The sequence below is a fragment of the Setaria viridis genome, chromosome 2 (assembly GCF_005286985.2).
Source record: "Setaria viridis chromosome 2, Setaria_viridis_v4.0, whole genome shotgun sequence".
Lineage (NCBI taxonomy): Eukaryota > Viridiplantae > Streptophyta > Magnoliopsida > Poales > Poaceae > Setaria > Setaria viridis.
The window spans coordinates 46167300-46186484 of NC_048264.2; the positions used below are offsets into that span (position 1 = coordinate 46167300).

General features: G+C 44.1%; 4 protein-coding genes and 1 pseudogene across 4 annotated transcripts; 2 read left to right on the forward strand and 3 right to left on the reverse strand.

The window, feature by feature from the left end:
- Positions 1–1674: 1674 nt before the first annotated feature.
- On the reverse strand, positions 1675–5731 carry LOC117845880 (E3 ubiquitin-protein ligase AIRP2). The gene is made up of 5 exons (XM_034726959.2): positions 5336–5731; positions 4208–4358; positions 4044–4110; positions 3712–3946; positions 1675–2137 (listed from the first exon to the last, which is right to left on the reverse strand). Exons 1-5 carry the CDS (start codon positions 5668–5670, stop codon positions 1927–1929), a joined length of 999 nt encoding a protein of 332 aa, XP_034582850.1. The 5' UTR covers positions 5671–5731; the 3' UTR covers positions 1675–1926.
- A 925-nt stretch (positions 5732–6656) lies between these two features.
- Positions 6657–8673, reverse strand: LOC117842228 (uncharacterized). The gene is made up of 4 exons (XM_034722604.2): positions 8498–8673; positions 7237–7276; positions 7046–7146; positions 6657–6956 (listed from the first exon to the last, which is right to left on the reverse strand). The coding sequence occupies exons 1-4, from the start codon at positions 8576–8578 to the stop codon at positions 6870–6872; spliced, it is 309 nt and encodes a 102-aa protein (XP_034578495.1). The 5' UTR covers positions 8579–8673; the 3' UTR covers positions 6657–6869.
- Positions 8674–9930: 1257 nt separating this feature from the next.
- LOC117842225 (nucleolar protein 56) lies at positions 9931–13451 on the forward strand. The gene is made up of 8 exons (XM_034722601.2): positions 9931–10271; positions 10395–10609; positions 11008–11165; positions 11751–11938; positions 12022–12274; positions 12422–12570; positions 12657–12809; positions 12904–13451. Exons 1-8 carry the CDS (start codon positions 10067–10069, stop codon positions 13227–13229), a joined length of 1647 nt encoding a protein of 548 aa, XP_034578492.1. The 5' UTR covers positions 9931–10066; the 3' UTR covers positions 13230–13451.
- A 210-nt stretch (positions 13452–13661) lies between these two features.
- Positions 13662–15517, reverse strand: LOC117842226 (uncharacterized; annotated as a pseudogene).
- Positions 15518–15735: 218 nt separating this feature from the next.
- LOC117842227 (elongation factor 1-beta) lies at positions 15736–17757 on the forward strand. The gene is made up of 6 exons (XM_034722603.2): positions 15736–15922; positions 16137–16253; positions 16376–16460; positions 16845–16950; positions 17099–17212; positions 17304–17757. The coding sequence occupies exons 1-6, from the start codon at positions 15837–15839 to the stop codon at positions 17465–17467; spliced, it is 672 nt and encodes a 223-aa protein (XP_034578494.1). The 5' UTR covers positions 15736–15836; the 3' UTR covers positions 17468–17757.
- The last annotated feature ends 1428 nt before the right edge of the window (positions 17758–19185 follow it).

Sequence of the window (19185 nt, forward strand, 5' to 3'; positions counted from 1 at the left end):
TCATCAATGACTTCGCATTTAGAAATGTTAGAAGAAAATTTTGATGTAATATAAATTGCTTGATATGAATATTAGTTTTGGACACATGATTTAAATGTTTTATTATAATTATTACTGCCTTTACTACTTTTATTAGTATAGGTCCCTCTTTTACTTTCGCTCCAGGTCACAAAAGTCTCAGGACCGGACCTGGGTGAGGGACAAGGAGCGGTGGCGTCGTGAGCTCGAGCGCCACCGCACCGGCCGCCGTTAGGGTTGCCGCCGTGCTCCTGCTCCGCGCCACCGCGCGTGCTAGGGCCTGCTCCTTGCGCCGCCGCGCGGGCTGTCGTGTGAGAGCTGCAGCGCTGCCATGGCCGTGGCCTAGGCTTGGAGCACGAGAAGGTGGACGGGGATGGCGAGAGCCGACGGGCTCAAGTGGTGGTTGGGGGCGAGAGGAAGATGGTCGGGAAGGCAGGGAGAGAATAGTGCGGTGAAGAGAGAGTAGAGAGAAGAAGACGGGAGGGGATAAAAGAGTTGGCTCACTTACAGGAGGGGCCCATATGTCATGAAAGTAGGGGCCGTAAAGTAAGGACTGTTGTTGGGGTTGTGTATTAAAGTCCCAGAAAGTTGGGGTAGCCCCACTCAATAAAGTAGGGACTTGAAGTAGGGGTTATTGCTGGAGTTGCTCATCGACTGTTGGATTTTTGATGTGTATACAGTATACGAGAGAGAAGCACATCCTAGTCAATTTTGTTATGCGTCTACTTATGTCCATCTTCGATGAACTCATGCGAACTCCATGAATTTTGTTAGCTAGACCGAATACCTAGGGTTTAAATCCAAGTTATGGTTTGAGGCACGTAGCTATTGGTCTTACAAAAACCCAGGAAAGGTTAAGAAACATATGGGCGGCAACATTGCCGAATTTACGCATTTTGAATTTCTTGAAATTATGTTGCGTTAGACCGAGCTGTTCGGTGCCTGGTAGGCGAATAGGACCAACTTATGTGTCAAGATTCGAGTTTACCACAGTACTAAACACGGTCCATTAGGTAGATGTTTCTTAGGTATTGGTTCGTGTAGTAAGTTCAGTAGCCGTTGCAAATTCCAAAGCAGTAGGCCAGGTCACACGGACGATGGCGCTCTGTTCACTCCCGCCACCTCTCTAGTTTCCCCGCCAAGGGCGAGCTGTGCTCAAAGTTGCGGCGCCGTGCCGATATGCTCTCATCTTGGAAGCTCCTGTGGAGAATTAAAAAGACATACCACCTTGTTTGGAGATAAGGTCACGATTCAACAATTCATATCAATAGAGTCGAACACGAAGGATTGTACAGTAGGATTTACCTTGTCTAAACATCCGGCCATCAAAGCTTCGGAGTTCGCACCTTTGGTTGATCTGACTGGTATAACACCTGGTTTCCTAACAGTTCAGAGTTCGAGTACCACGAGCTGCCTTCGACCTGAACATAACAGGTCCTGATCCCATGAGCCAATCGGTGACATTTCTCAATAATAACCCATGAATCTGACAGAAACTACTCTGAAAGGTGGCCCTGCCCTGGACCGACAACTGAAACAACAGGATGCAATCGCAGGATAATAATCACCATTTTTCCACAATTAACAACAGCATCCATCTATCCAATCATGAACAAAGAAACATGTACAAGAACATCCATCAGGTGAACGCCCATATGAACATCAATATTTGCTTGCCATTACCACGATATCCCACTGATATAGGGTCAGATTGTCCTAAAGCCCTATAACTCGCACAAGAAACGGGATGATAGACCAAGTTCTACTTACATATGTACCTATATAAATTAGCCTCCTCGGCATCCGGCGAGCTGCTTCGAGCCTCTTAAAAAAGCACACAGCACCAGACGCCCAGGGCTCAGCACAAGACGTAGCGCACCCATAAACAATTGGCTGATGAGCCCAGCGTCACTTCACATGGGAGTCGTAGATGTCAAGGACCGATTCTGGGATGACGGTGGGCAACTTGTCTATGTACATGAAGAGTCGCCTCAGGTTCTCTCTTCGGACCGTCGCCATGTCGACGATGTCCCTGTCATCCGTGTATATCCACAGGTCAGCAGAGTTTACCCTCTTGAGGCTGTCACGGCAGAATGGACAGGACTGAGACCTTGACCTCCTGTAGCAATATCATAACATGCTTAGAACAATAGAGCTTATATATATAGTCGAAGAAGAAGTTCACTGGAAGAATCTGAAAGATATATTTGTAGGCTAGATAGTGATGGTCAGATTGACACTAACAAAACCACATACTACTTCTGCATTGACACGTTAATAACACACAAAGAATGGCAATAGTCCTTATTTGGCTTGATGCAACATCATGGGCCTATTTGGTTAGTACTATATTTGCCACACCAAAATTTAGTCCAAAAAAATCAATGGGAGAATCAGAAAGATATCGAACTTTGTAGGCTAGATAGTGATGGTCAGATTGACTCTAACAAACCACATGCTAATTCTTCACTGAAATGTTAATAGCACACACAAAGAATGACCATTGCCCGTATTTGGCTTCATGGAACATTTCCAACAAAAGGGCACTTTCAGCAGGCATACAGATGAATGCTGATCAGGGAACAAAAATTATCTTTCCTATCCAATTGCTAATGCTATAAGCTGATAGCCAAGTTCATAGCCAGAAGGCCTTTTGCCCTTCACATAAATTTATTTAGGTTTTGTCTTGTTTCTGAATAATGAAAATCCTACATCCAAACAAAAGCAGGAGATGACATGACATGTTCTAACTTGCAAGCAAACAAGCTGAACGGATATCTCATGGAAAACACTCCAGAATCACCAAAACATAAGAACACAATCGGACAAATATAGAGTAGTGGAAAGAAATTTAGCGTCACTTAAGTCTTTTGTGTCCTTAAATTAAGGACTAACCAAGAGAAGTCCAACACACATGGGTCGTGGCCTCCTGTAGAACATCACCACACGATGTTGTTCCAAACTTGCTCCCTATCTAGCTAAAAATAAATTGCTCGCTATCTATCTCTTGGTTGCCTTGAGCTTTATTAATACCAGTATTGTCATTTTATTTCTTGTAAGCTACATCAGCGGATTATAATTCAAGTCTACAGCACTCATTCCTGATTTCTGGTCTTGTGGCAATGAAAAAGAATTTACAAAAAAGTAGGGGATGAAGTGAACAGTAAGGTTTCTAGTTCTTCCTCAAAAGTCAAAACTCTACCTCTGCTTCGTAAACCATAGGATCATAATCATTACATGCAGCGCTACTAAACATCAAAGAGCAAGAATGGCGGCTGATATTAAGTGGCTGTAAAAGAGATCTGCAGCAGGTTTTTTTCCAGTACAGTTTGTTGCCCAGCTAATCTCATGTGAAGACAAAACAACAGCTTATGGAACACAGCAGCATAAGGAAGGTCTCGGCAGCTAGCAAAGCAAAGTCACAGTAGACCAGACCCTGTAGCTATCTACCAAAAGTAGCCAGATAAACAAAATGGTACTTCTTTTCTGTTTGATACCAACAAATTCATATGTTGATGACACATCCAGCTTATATACATGTATCCAAGCATTATTGCATTACAATAGTAATTTTTTTCCCACATAAAGAAGGCATGGCATTTCATAAGCAGGCAAAAGCACTTAATCATCACAAGAACAGAATAACTAAAAGTATTCCAAAAAGACTTTAGAAATGGGAGTGAAAATTTGTACCAGTCACGATAGCATTTAATGCACATAGCATGGCTACAAGTTGGAAGAACAACTTTGGTGTTTGTCTCCATACATATGCCACATTCCTCCTCTATATTATCGTCAATCTCTGATATCACCATTTTCGGATCCTCATCTCGTTTTCTATACCTCTCTATACATATTGCTTTCTGTTTCTTATCCTCCACTTCATTGATTCCTTCATGTAGTTGCATCAAAGAAGGAAATATGACAGCTGCCAAAACCAACGAGACCTAATGAACAAGCAATTAAAGATAATAATGGTGCAAAGCAAATGTTGTTCAAAAGATTCTGAAAGACATGCACTATACCATAAAATTCCCTGATGCTTGCTTTTCTTTCATGAGTAGACATGGTGGTTGTCCCATCAGCATAAACCTGAATATTTAATATAATTTTTTAATTTGAACCTAAGTACTAACTTGCCATAAAAAATGGGCAGAAACTTGATTCTAAGAGAGAAGTGTTGGCCAACCTTATAAATTAGAATCCTCAACAGCCCAAGTGCACCAGCAAGGCTGCAATCTGTCCACTGCACAAGAAAAAGGAAAAAGTGGGCAGCAGGGCAATATGCCATCCTCATCTGAAGGCAGGCGCCATCATATTCCCTCCGAAATTCAGAAGCACTGCATTTTTACAAACAAAATAATTAGCAATGAATCCTCTGAAAGGTACTAAAGTCATGGGTAAACCTAAATCATGACTTGCCCGACCAACTAATGTGCTCGCACAAATAGGGTGGGAAATAAATCATGACCAAAGTTCAATTCACGATTGAATGTTTGCCCTAATGGTATCTTGCATACTTATGCCCTGGTGGACAAGAAATTCCATCCAAAATCCCAAAGTGCTTCAGAAAATAATGATGGCGATAGTGAAGAGCCACCACATTTCCACTCAAGCGGAAGTGCATGGCACATCAACAAGTAATTTCATTATGGCAATTCCCAATGGTACAGGTTAATTTTCGAAGGCCTAAAGATAAACTGGCCAACTGCCAGAACCGCATCACACACCAGCAAGAGAAATTCCATGATGGCAACTCAAAAATGCTACAGCCGTGCATCACTGATAAAGGAGATTAGGCCAAAACGTAGCAGATTTTCTGACTGGTGTCAGCGTGAGGAGCTACCGACAGAAAACTCAAGTTGTCCACGCATTACTAATTATACCCCAACCATAACTAAAGTGGTACACGTACCTAGCATCAAAGTCGAAACATTCACCAAAGGGGATCTCGTTCCAAGTGTCACAATCAACAACAAGTCATATCTAATCTACCTATTATGACTGGGACCAATGAACCAAAGTGTCTAGCTGCATCTCATGGTCTAATTTCTAACCCATTCCACTCAAGACCTCAATTAACACAGTAATTTTGTTCTAAAAAGGTAACACGGCAATTCTGTTCCCCCCCAAAAAAATAGCACAACAATTTTTGGTAAGATACTAGTACCAACACGCCCAGTATCCCAGCTCAACACACTTGGGAACAGGAACAGGCCAAACGATATTAATTGATGATCTCTCAGCTGGAGCTGAACCGTGGAGACCAAGGTCAAAATTCAAAAAAGGCGAGGCATGAGGTGAGCTGACTACTCACAGCGAGTTGGCGTGCTGGATGTCGGCCTCGAGCACCTTGAGCGAGTCCCTGAACGACCTGCCCATGGACACAGCAGCCTCCGGGAAGCACACCAACTCCACCACCGCGCCGCCGCGACCATCCAAATCCCGACTTCCTCCCCCTGCTGTCGCCGCCCAAAACCTCACCCAAACCCTAGCCGCCTCCGCTCCTCCCGATCCGCGCGGCGGAGCGCCCCCACCCAAAAAAACCCCCAATCGCTCGCTCCGCGGGCTCGCGCTTCGATAAACGGCACGGCTGAAGTGGCGGTGGTTAGCGGCGAGGCCATTTAAAAGCTCACGCCCTCTCGCTTTCATCCCCCCCGGGGTGCCTTGCGTGCACGGGAGGGAGCGCGGGGGAGCTGAACAGTGACGGCGTGGCGACGGGTTACGCGGACCCACCTGTCGGTGGGATTCAGTAAAGCGGAGCGGGCTCACGGAAGGTTGCCACGTACGTTTCTGGAAGGTGCGGTGTGGTCGCTAGCCATATCCGTTTTGGTTTCGTCCCCACCCGGCTAGGGCCTTGTTTACTTGGCAAAACTGGGAGGTGCCAAATTACTGTAGCACACTGTAGCGTTTCGTTTGTATTTGTGAATTATTATCCAAATATTGACTAATTAGGCTCAAAAGATTCGTCTCGCAAAGTACAACAAAACTGTGCAATTAGTTTTTAATTTCGTCTACATTTAGTACTCCATGCATGTACCGCAAGTTTGATGTGATGGGGAATCTTTTGCATGGTGTCAAAGTTGGGAGTTGGGTGTGAAGTAACAAGGGTAGGAGTCTTTATACGAGCCAGGTACACGTAATCACGCTGTACGGTACAATTTGTAAGATAATCAGGTGGTGTTACTGCACAAATGACTAGGCCAGCCACTGTAGCTGATAGGATGTATGCTTTCCTCTTGCATGTTTTGGTATTTTCTGGGATGATAAAACGTAATGGTTGCAGCGTTATCCTCCATCTCGAGATGGTTAGTTCAAAAATTGTGATTCAGATAACCACCGCTAGATGATCCTTACGCAACATATCTGTTGATTACTGAATGCATGACGAACATGATCGGATGATTATTTTCCAGTGGAGTTGCCTGAGTGCGTGTAAAAGGAGATAATGTGAAATACAAGTAAAGTGGCATGCTTTTGCCCCCTGCCTTCTCAGCACGAAGCATGATGCAATCACGAGAGCTGTCTGCTTCTATCAGTGAAACTCAAAACCCTCCATTTGTCTTTCAACCACCCGGCTCAATTGTCAGCTGAACAGATTACCAAACAATACTACATGATAACATATGAACCGTCAATTCAGATAACAAAATGTATTCCACTGTTCAACGCCTGTCTTCCAAAATGGGGTCAGGTGAAAACAGACTATCGTGTACATAGCGTTCTGATCAATAGTTCCATACGGTTTTCACCAAGATCTATATCAAGATCACAACAATATTTTGAGCTCAACAAGATAGGATACTTCAATAGTTCAATATCAGGCTTTTAAATCAGCCTTCGGGCTTCTTCTATCTAGATTCTGCCTCTTTTATTGCACGGATAAGATGGGTGATGCGGTACTGGAGCTTCTCGTTCTCAATGATTAGCTTCTTGTTCTACAAAGTTCATGAGACAAGGTGTGGATATATAGTTAAATGTCAACAGTTGTATGACGGCGACAGGTTCGAGCAAAGTGATTGATTACCTTCTCTTTTTCAGTCAGGCACTCTGCACTAACCGCGTCTAGTTTTGACTGAAGATCTTTCATTGCAGAAGAACTTGCCTCAGATCCACTGTTCGGACCAGCTAGTAAATCATGTAAAGATGGAATTAGGCACCTACTCTTATCGATCATCAACAAGAACACGCCTGAACAGCAAAACCATATCAAATTACCTTGGTTGTACAGCAAGGCTTCCAGCTTTGCTATGCGTAACTGTGACAGTAAAGGAAATAACCATAAAATTAGGGAAGATAACAATGAGACAACCACCAGTAGAAATTAAGCATTCGTGTAACCACTCTGACCGAGCATGATAAGATTGTCACAGGCTTCCACGTGGCTGGTCAATGCATCACATCACGACGACTTTTGATAAAGAAACATAAGAGACAGCAACCCAAGAAGTACATCTTAGACCAGCAGTTATCCACAGACCATAGCCAGCCAGGTAGCCGGGTAGGTGATATTGCAATTGAAGAACAAATGGTCCATGGTATGGTAGCCCCTAGCCTGGTAGGTAATACTGCAGTATACGAGCATGCTTTGCTAGTTACTAAGTTAGGCGCTTGTGTTGGCAGTACGGGTGGAAGATATTCAAAGCAGTAGTACATTATAAGGGACCAAAGGTTTTTTTTAGGGCAAAAACAAGCAAACAAGAACGCAGAGGTCTACAGCCAGTCCAAAAAAGTTCAAATCCATGTTACATGACGGCATTACATCTTCTCCCGCTCCTGAGGCCACACCTAACACAGTCATAGATTTGTGCTGGAAAATCAAGCGATTTTTCTCTTTCCAAGCATTCTAAATCAGGCAGATAGCAAGGAAGTGACCAATATTATTAAGTTTCTAGACCATCTGACTTCTCCACAGTCCACAACTAGAAGCCTGTGGTCACAAGTCACATTCTCTCTCTTGTAGGTTGAAGCAGATTAAGAGCTAACGCTATGCCTCGGAATATTGTTCTCTGTTTGCCCAGATAGCCATAATTCATGGCATTATAAACGATAATCAGCTACTAGGCAGTAGGCACTACAAATCTATGCAATGACATCAGAATGGAATCTGGAACTTCTTAAGCATCTATTTGGGTTCACGTATCTAAAAACTCCATCTACGGTCTGATGGATTAGAATCTAAAAATACATCTAAAAAGCTGCATAGGTATTTTGCTCACAATTCCACACCAATTTGTTTTATTTGCTCCAAAGTACTCCCAGGTCCTAGCAGATAAACCCTTTCCAACAACTTCCTTACTCCGTAATTCATGAATAAAAGGTGGCATCCCGCAACACCAGTGAGCAGTTGTTCCGAAACCTAACCCGCAACCGCCTAGGGACATCAGAGGAACTACCAGATTGCTATCGATTAAAGATAGCCTAACAGAAACCACCGGGAACCAGAGGTTGTCAGGAGCTAGGAGACAAGCGAGCGAACCTCAGCCTCGGAAGCTCTTTCCTGGAAGGGCTTGAGGGCCTCGTCCAGCGCCGCCGTCGCCCGGCCGTCGTCCGCCGCCATGCTCGCCGTCGGTCGCCTGAACCCCTCGCGTGCCCTCGGATTCGGTCGGAGGAGGAGGTCTTCGAGCTGGTAAGGGATTCCGGTGGGTCGATTTTTTTTTTCGGAGCGTAGATGGGGCAGGCCTGTTTCTGCTGCTGCTCCTACAAGCCCATCAAGGCCCGCAGGCCTAGGTGATTGTGGGGTGGGCCAATCAAATGCGACGACAGCAGATAGGAGCCCTGTAAGGTTGCGTTTGGCACAGCTCCTAAGCCGATTCTACGCTAAATCCAGCAGGAGATCTGCTACGGAGAGAAGTAATTCTCTATTAATTCTGAAGTGATTCTTTAGAATGAACTAAGAGGTTGGGAGCTTTAAAAAAAATAACTTCTTCTGATTCTATGAAATGATTCTCCATCCTGATTTTAAGAGTTCATGCTAAAGAATCAAAGAAATTTACTTTTAGCCAAAGAATCAGCTCCCATATAGAATCAGAATTAGATAGAGCTCTATCAAACAGGTCCTATCAAAATAAATAAATAAATCATTTTAAAAAATTAGAACAAATCAACAACAAAGCAAATGACTGACAGATACATATTGCATACTAAATAGGATAAAATGTCTTATTTTCTGAATAAATTTTGAATCCTAAATATCTTATTTTTTCTTGGGACAAAGTACGTATAGAGCAAAATTACAGAACACCTACCGATGTCCATGATCCTTAGACGAGAAATAAGCTGAGAGATGGAAGGGAAGAGTTCATGACAGAAAATGAATGTGAAGTAGCAAGGGGAGCTTAACTTTTTGCCTTGCTGAACCAAGAGAATAGGTGTTGTGTGGTTTGGTACTTATCAGATTTTAACTTAAAAAAGTTGGACAATGTTGTACCTTCCTTTGAAAAAGGTTCTATTATTAGTGCATGCCCTAGATTAAATTCATCCTATTTATCGGTTTGGTTAGTTATAGTAGTTGCGTCATAAAATATTCTTTGTTAACTTCTTTTCATAATAATTATTGGATAGTTCCCTCAAACATTATAGTTTAGTGCGAGAGATAATAGAAGAGAAAGTGCAATTCATAACATAAAGTGGTTTAAGGAAGGGTCCACTAATCTATAAAAGTAGTTTCACGTACTTATATGACGATTTTTCATTTTGATTACACTACACATACATTAGAAAAATGGTGGGTGGATTGTAGTTTTAATAACTATATATGATTGGATCAATTCATAGGATCTAACGTTTTACTTTGAAAGACGCTTGTACAAAATATATTGATTTTTTGTTTTCAGATGAATTATGTTTGTTGTGAAGATTCATTTTAGATGAAAAACATCCAATGGTTAGAGGTGACGGGAAACCCGGACACGCGCGAACGAGAAACCCAACCGCAAATAGCAGAGCGCGGCCAACCCTTTCCCCTTTCTCCCCCTTCGGCCTTCCTCTCCTAAACCCTAGCATTAGCATCTCCTCCGCCGCCGCCGGCGAAGCGCGGCGCGAGGAGATGGCGTTGTACCTGCTCTTCGAGTCGGCGTCGGCGTACGCTCTCTTCCACGCGTACGGCATCGATGAGATTGGGCAGAGCGTGGACGCGGTCCGCGCTTCCGTCCTGGACCTCCAGCGCTTCGGCAAGACTGTCAAGCTCGCCGGCTTCTCCCCCTTCTCCTCTGCCGTCGACGCGCTCAACCAGTGCAACGCCATCTCCGAAGGTATCATGCTCTCTCGCCTCCGCCCACTCGAAACCTCTGCCTGTAACTAGTTTCCGATCCCATTACTGATGATCCCCAAGGCCCCAACCCGACTGAATTGTGAGCGGTGTGTGGTCTGTGCAGGGATCATGACCGATGAGCTGAGGAACTTCCTGGAGCTCAACCTGCCCAAGGTGAAGGTGGGAAAGAAGGCGAAGTACAGTCTAGGTGTCATGGAGCCCAAGGTAGGGTCCCACATCTCTGAGGCCACGGGGATCCCCTGCCAGAGCAATGAGTTCGTCCAGGAACTCCTCCGAGGAGTGCGGCTGCACTTCGATCAGTTTATTGACCAACTCAAGGTGATGAATTTTACTTTTAAGCTTATCATCTACTCTATATTTGACATCACTTTTGTAGCTGGTCCAAATTTGGGCTCGAGAGTGTCATAAATGGATAAATCAAATGCTGCATCCTAGAGTGACTTGTTGCAGATTAGCTGGTTACTGGAGATTTTTTTTTTCTTGTTAGTTTCACCTGCGTAGCTGAGAACTATGATTTTGTATGGTTTTGGCCCTGAGAGTTACATACTGTAGAGCTCATGAGCATCTCTTCAATCCTACCTACTTGTTTCTAGTGCAACGATTTTTTCCTTCTTGGTGTAAGTTTGAACTGTTCTGCAAAGCGAATTGCTTGACACAACAAATGATATCGTTTTTGTTCCTGTTTGTTTACTGGTTTTCTTGGTGTGTGGTTGCAGAAATCTGACTTGGAGAAGGCTCAGCTAGGTCTGGGACATAGTTATAGCAGGGCTAAGGTCAAGTTCAATGTAAACCGTGTGGATAATATGGTGATTCAAGCAATCTTTCTGTTGGACACACTTGATAAGGATATCAATACCTTCTCCATGAGAGTGAGGTTTGTCTGTCATTTTTCATTTAATCTAGTTAGTGTCGGGCATTTCTTCATTCTTCTTAGATGCTTTGACAATTTGCTCACCTTAAAAGCTTTACTTCATTTTGATACTGATGTGTGATCCTTGACAATCCTAAATAAGTTATACTTGAATGCCCTTAGTTCTGTGAATATTGTTTGCTTATGCTGGCTTGACATTACGAATCATGTCATTCTGATCTGTACTGTTATTTTTCTTCATTTTAGTCTAATAGAAGTGTCAGCATTAAATAATCTCTAATATCTACTGTGCTTTAGAGAAAGCAAACTTAAGTTTTTTGTAATGTTATACCTGCCACAACTTGGTGTTAAATTCTCAACTCTGGTAACCCTGAGTACACTTTAGAGGTATATGATAAAATGTTAACGCTAGTGTGAAAGATCATGTAACTCATCATGTTTGCATATATGTTATGTTTGTAATTGTAATTGACATTACCACATATTTTATTTTATTCAACGTTATTGATGATGCAACAGTCTTTTTAATATTCTGTATAATGTGATGTGGGTATGTATGTATTAACTTATTGCTTCACTACAATGCAGGGAGTGGTATTCATGGCATTTTCCAGAGCTAGTAAAAATTGTGAATGACAACTACCTTTATGCTAAGATTGCCAAGTTTCTGGTGAACAAATCTGATTTAGCAGAAAAAGACATTCCAGCTTTAGCAGATTTAACTGGAGATGAGGACAAGGCGAAAGAAATTGTTGAAGCAGCAAAGGCATCTATGGGTAAGAATACATCTACAATTGATTTTGCTATATTCGCAGTAGTGATACCTTTGTGTTAACTTTTCTCACTGTTGTGTTTTCAGGCCAGGATATTTCACCAGTTGATTTGATCAATGTCCAACAGTTTGCCCAAAAGGTCATGAATCTATCCGAATATCGTAAAAAGCTCTATGAGTATTTGGTAACAAAGATGAATGATATTGCACCCAACCTGACTTCTTTGATTGGTGAAGTTGTTGGAGCTCGACTAATATCTCATGCTGGCAGCCTGTCCAATCTTGCAAAGTGCCCTGCCTCAACTCTTCAGATACTTGGTGCTGAAAAGGCACTTTTCAGGTACTTCAGGAGCTGTTTGTGTATTTTTTAGCCTCTTATTGATTTCAAGATACTTGGATCCTGACCACTGATTATTGTTGCAAATATTCAAACTTTTCCCTTTATGCCTCTGAACTCTTTTTGTTTGCTGTTCTTTATTCAATGCAGAGCTCTGAAAACTCGTGGAAATACACCAAAGTATGGCCTTATATTCCACTCGTCATTCATTGGCCGTGCATCAGCTAGGAACAAGGGCCGAATGGCTCGATACCTGGCCAACAAGTGTTCCATTGCTTCACGTATTGATTGTTATTCAGGTCAGTTGCAAAATTTGTTTGCACACTTTACATATGTTGACACCCTGCTCTGAGACTCCTGACTGTTATTTCGCTTTGGATTCCAGAGTTGAATACATCCATTTTCGGACAGAAGCTGCGTGAACAAGTTGAGGAGAGACTAGACTTCTATGACAATGGTGTTGCACCTCGTAAGAACCTTGATGTGATGAAAGCTGCCATCGAGGGTATTACAAATGCCGCTTCGGAGGATGGTGATGGTAAGGATATACATACTTCCTTCTTGATCCCTGAAACGCTTGCATTCATCTAAAAAAAATGTAATTTAAACTTATTGCAAAATTTCTTTTACAGGCAATGAGAAGAGTGATGTGTCTGCTAAGAAAAGCAAGAAAAAGAAGTCTAAAGCTGATTCAGCTGGCAGTGAAGCAATGGACGTTGATAAACCTGTAGCTGGAGAAGATGAACCTCAAACTGAGAAGAAAAAGAAGAAGAAGCACAAGCTTGAGGAGCCAGAGGATGAAGGAATGGCCACTGATGATGTCAAACAAGATGAGACCCCGAAGAAGAAGAAAAAGAAGAACCGTGAGGCTTCAGAGGACATTGGGCCTAAGACAACCACAGAAGGGAAAAAGAAGAAGAAGAAGAAGAAATCCAAAACGGATGATGATGATGTATAGGTTATAGTTGCTCGATGGCTTTTCAACGTTCACTAAGTTGATTGCTCATGGATTTAATTGTCTAGGATATAGTTTGTTACTGTAAGACAGTGATCCTAATTGAGCCTTAACTATTTATGCTTCACTTGAGGTGGCACTATCACATATTGTAGCCCTGTTGAGGTTTATAGTGCAGTGACACATGATGCATGGATTGAAATGGTAGAACTATTGTACCTATCAGCATGAATTTCTATAATGCTGTTGATGATTCACAGGGCTACTCAGTGCTGACTGCTGAGTAGCCCTGTTGCAGACATGCTGTATAGTTTCTCGTAATTTCGTTTAATCTACTGGGGTTTCTTGTGCTTGCTTGAAGGTAGCATTGCCAGATATGATGGAAATACCTGAATATATATAGATGTATTCTCTTATTTTGTTGGTGCAGTGGTGTTGGCAATAAAATTAAATTTATTAATTGCATAGCTGAATTTTCTTTACATACTGACTAGTGTTTCCTTGGCAATACATTGTCAGCGGTTCAAAATAAAAGGAGAACATCAGTTGTCAGTTGTCACACGCCTCCGTCTCCAGAGAATTCTACTAGCAGATCACCTCTGTTCCACCGATACTGCAACTGTTTGCTTGGTCTTCATGTCTTCTGAGAGCTCTCCTTCAGAACCTGTTCGACTTCATGAACTACCCCAAGCCTTCTGAACCACACAGCAAGCAACTGAGAGGGCTCTTGGCCAATTGCAATCCCGTTTTCTTCAAGCTCGGTCAAAAATCCAAGTGCTGTTTCTAGCATGTCCACCTTCTCATAAGCACCCAGTACCAAGGCAATGCATTTGTCGCAAGGTGTCACTCCTGCACTTCTCATATTTCGAATCACACAAACAGCTTCTGCCATTCTATTGGACAGACAGTAAGCATTCACCAGGAGAGCACACAGTTTCGTGTCAGGCACTATCCCTGCAAACTGTATGGCATCGAAAATCCGCTGTGCCCCATCTGAATCGCCTTTGTATGAAAAGGCTCTCAGCAGCGCCTTGTAGACCTCCTTTCCTGCGAAGATCTGCTGCTCCTCCATTTCTTTGATTAACTCTTCTGCTTTGTCCAGCATGTCAGCCCTGATATATGCCATGATCATTGAACCATATGCACGCTTATCCAGCGTGAGGCCAAGCAAGATAATTTCTCCAAATATTTCCTTTGCACGGGTGAGATCTCCAGCCTTGGAGTACATGTCCATCATTGCAGTCAGCATGACCTGATCGCAAGCGAAACCTCTGCCTTTCATGGCATGAAATGTATCCTCAGCTTTCTGCAGTAGCTTCTGCTTGCCATAAATGTGGATCAACTTGGTGTAGTCGCGAACATTTGCTTCAAATGAATTTTCCAGCAATGCATACTCCAATACCTAACGAACATAAATTTACATGGATCATAAGCGTGATGCTAACAGAGTAAACTGTTAACACGTTAGAAAGGAGAAGTCAGAAAATAATGATCAGTCAAGAGGTTTGAGGGCAATAATTGTGGCAATAGTGACCGTTTCAAGTCTTCTACCAAGAACAGCAGCAAGTTGAGAACATTTGATCCAAACGCAACACCAAACATCTACATTCATTATCTATGACTACGAGCGATGTACAACCAACTGTTCAAATCAACTATTTGAAAACATGGAAAATGATTATTTCATAGTTGTATCAGAACTTCAACAAGCACCCCCTAACAACATGAAACATAGAACAGCAGACGAGTTTCAGAAGTTCAGACATTTAACAGTCAGAATGAGTTATGCTCATTGTTACTGACCTCAGTAAGCAAGGGGCTCTCCGTTTCCTTCAGCTCCTTGAGAATCAGCAACCAATCCGCCCTCTTGGGCTTCATGGCCTTCACCCAGTACGCGAGCAACGGACCAAGGTTCTGATCCCCGGGGGACAGGCACACCACCCGCGTCATCAGGGCCTTGCAGCGGTTGGACAGCTTCGGAGACAGACCTCGAACCGCCCGCTCCTGTGACTCCGACAGCTCGGACCCAAACGCGTCCCACCTGAACCTTGGCGCCTCGCTGACCGCCGCCTGCTCAGCCTCCGCGGCCAGAACCTGCAGCTCCGCTCCATGGCTACCGGACACGCAAGCGCATTGGCAAGCGCGCTGCCAGGGCTTCGTGATCGTGGTGCTGGTGATCTTGGTGCCTACCGAGTGCAAGGCCGGGATGGCGAGCGACGTCATGGGTGTGGACTGTGAAGCAAGACGGGACGGCGCCGGAGAAGATGAGATGGGGCCTTGCTGTTGTTGCAGCTGGAGAAGACGAAGGCGCTATCCAAATGGAGGGGAGGATCTGAGCCGTCCGTAGATCGAAGATCCGATCCGACGGCCCGTACGGTCTCTATTCCGCCCCGGAATATCCTCGCCATAGATGCCTGATCACACGGGTGTCCGGCTCGTTGGGAGACTGTCACGCGGGCCCCACCCGCACCCGCGCCGCCAGATATAAATAAGCGGGGCTCGCAACTCGGCCTCCTCTCCTCCATCTCTAGGGTTTGGGATTTTAGCCGCCGCCGCCGGTCCTCACCCCCCCTCGAGAAGTCGCAGCCGACGTAGTCCTCGCCGGATCCGATGGCCGTGGCTTTCTCCGACCTTCACACCGCCGACGGCCTCAAGGCCCTCGAGGCGCACCTCGCCGGCAAGACATACGTCTCCGGGTGAGCCCGATTCCGCGCTGTTACACTTGTTCTAGCTGATTAGATCTGTCGATTGGTAGTGATTTGCGCTTAATTGCCTGGATTCTAGCTGGGTTGCGATGCACGGATGATGTCTGTGATAAGAGTTCTTGTTGTTTTCGCTTCATATTTAGCAAATCTCAGGTGATTTCGACCGCGCTGTGTGTTGCTTATGTTGTTTGTGCTACTTCCGCAGAGATGCGATCAGCAAGGACGACGTTAAGGTGTTCGCGGCGGTGCCGTCGAAGCCTGGTGCTGAGTTCCCCAATGCTGCCCGCTGGTACGAGACCGTTTCCACGGCACTCGCCTCAAGGTGCGATTTTTAGTGATGTTGCTACTTGTCCTCTATGTTTGTGCTGTCTGCTGTAGCTGGTAGATGCTGTAAGTGGCCCTGGATTTGCTTGGATAGTTGTTGATGTGTTTCACTGGTTGTAGATTCCCTGGCAAGGCTGTTGGTGTGAATCTGCCTGGAGCGGGATTGGCTTCTGCAGCAGCTGCTCCTGCGGCTGAGGCTGCCAAGGTTTGTTCTTCCCATCCTCCTCCATACGGCCCCTTCTTTTGTTTCTGTCATCTTTTACTTATGCTGGTTGAGCAATTGAACATCTCTGCTCTATTTGATTTAGAACTGTACGCTTTATAATTCATTGTGCTTTTATATCTGGTGCTATACCAACATGGTTTCTGTAAATTGTATTGATTATATCTCTTCATCAGTTACATAGTTGTGTACACGCCATGTCCATGTTCATTTGTCATGTCACTATATCCGTCTGCAAACCTGCTAACTAACTGAAAACAGTAGTACTGTAGTAGAATCTATCATAGGAACGAATCTCCTCATGTTACCTTATATGATGCTGCTGAGTTGATTTGTGTTAAGTTATATTCTTTTTATTCTCTGCAGGATGATGATGATGATGACTTGGATCTTTTCGGTGATGAAACCGAGGAGGACAAGAAGGCTGCAGATGAGCGTGCGGCTGCCAAGGCCTCCACCAAGAAGAAAGAAAGTATGCATAATTTTCGTCTGGAGTGTTAGCCTACATTGTTTACTAAAATTACTGGGCAATCCTGCCACTGCTTAGTTTAGTTTTACATTCAGGTCTTTTCAGTTCTGCTATGCATTGCTTGCACGTGTGCTTATACATATCTATACAGGTGGCAAGTCCTCTGTCCTTATGGACGTGAAGCCGTGGGATGATGAAACTGACATGAAGAAGCTTGAGGAGGCTGTACGCAGTGTCCAGATGGAGGGTCTCACCTGGGGAGCATGTAAGGAACTTGTGTCTCCTATCTTTCTGCCACCATATCTTAGCTAATTGATTTGTCTGTGACATAAGATTAACACACTTGTATATTGCAGCCAAGCTTGTGCCCGTTGGTTATGGCATCAAGAAGATGACCGTCATGTTGACCATCGTGGACGATCTCGTGTCTGTTGACAGTCTTATTGAGGACCATCTTACGGTGGAGCCCATCAACGAGTATGTCCAGAGTTGCGACATTGTTGCCTTCAACAAGATCTAGAATCCCAGTTACTGTGCACCAAATTTGCTGCTGGGGTCTTGGACCTGGGATTGGTTGCGACGACAAGCGCTCAAGTTTCTCGTGGGATGCGAGCTCTTATCCCTTTTAGTTACTCTGCTATAGAAATGTCAGTCTTGAGTCTATTGTTGAGTGCTGCCAGGTTTTTGAATATCCGTTTGTCTTAAGAATAGTCGAACTGCTGGGCGGTGAAACATCTGCTGTGTCTAAAGTACAACAGTTTTCTTTGCAATGCTAGTTTTGAATGAGGATGAGAAACGTGCTTACGGTTACTGCTTTCTGCCTACAATATCATAGTTGTGGGAATGATGATGTGGTATTCGGTGCCAACTGATGCTGATCAGGCTGATATTTTCCTCAATATGCCCGTGTGATTGTGTTCATTTATTCCACCTCTCTGATGCCCACCAAGTTGGGATTTGAGTTATACATTTACAGGCAACATATGTTTATTCTATGACTGTATGTGATCATGTGGATGAGGATCTGCTTATTGTGGTCACGCTGTACCAGCAGGATACACCCTGAAAAAAAAACTGGAGCTAACCAATCGGTCAAACAGGCACACAATACTGCCACTCTGAAAAAACTGCAGCTCACCGATCTGTCAAACAAGCACACAATGCTGATAGATAGATCTACCATGTTGCAGTGCATGCATCTACCACTGAACTGCGATGCTTCTCGATTTCCAACTGCTCCATCGACCTATTGCCTCAAGTAGCGGTTGTGGCCTTGTGCGCCATCGATGATTGATCCCATTTCCCAACTTGATCACTGAACCAAGCCCCTGCTGCAGGCCGTCAGGGACCTGAGGTCACCGCATGAAATGGACATGCAACGGCTGAAGAAACTGAAATTGCATGGTGTAACTAATATAGAAATCACCTACTGCAAATGGTTTGAAATGTGTAGACGGGACAGTAACTGTTAATAGGAATGCAGTAGGTGAGTGTTGCTAGAAATGCATGCATGCCTTAATGACGTTTTGCATTTCTTGGACCTAATAACAGATACATAGCTGGGCTATGGCTGGACCTGATGCTGTATTATTGATCGTCCTCAACCTGAAGCGCCGTGTCGACAGAGAGATCGCTCCAAATAGTGTTCGCTGACCCAAAGGCCAAAGGTGCAAGATCAAAGTAGATGATGGCGACCATGATGATCAACAAACGATATGTACTTTTCGAAGGTGCCAAGATCTGAATGTACGCAGCATTCGAACAGCGTGCTTCACCTTGTACTGTGTGATCACCAAACAGTACATGTTCCCATCCATTCTCAGAGTCACAGTAACCTCATGTGTTCTCTGGGATCTAATAACGGCCAAGTACACATGTACGTAGAAATAAGAACTTAATTACTGACCCTGAAAAAGAAAACGAATTACCGACGCAAGTTACTGAATCTGTTTGAGGGAAATCAGTGATTTTCCCCAGCCAGTGGACGCGACGAGTATCCTCAATATTCAGAAAAAGAGCTTAGAGCACCACCAAAATGATCTTCAGTTTACCAGCTCCCTCTTTCTCTCTCTCTATATATAGCAGCAGCAAGCACATCAGTGGTCGAGTCATCTCATTTCACTTGGGATCCATAGTTCCGCACAGGTGGCTCTTCCTGAACTGAACCTGCCTCTGCTTCAGCTGTTGACACTCGCCACTCCCTCAGAGGAAGCCGCGCACAGCTCTTTTGGAGCGATC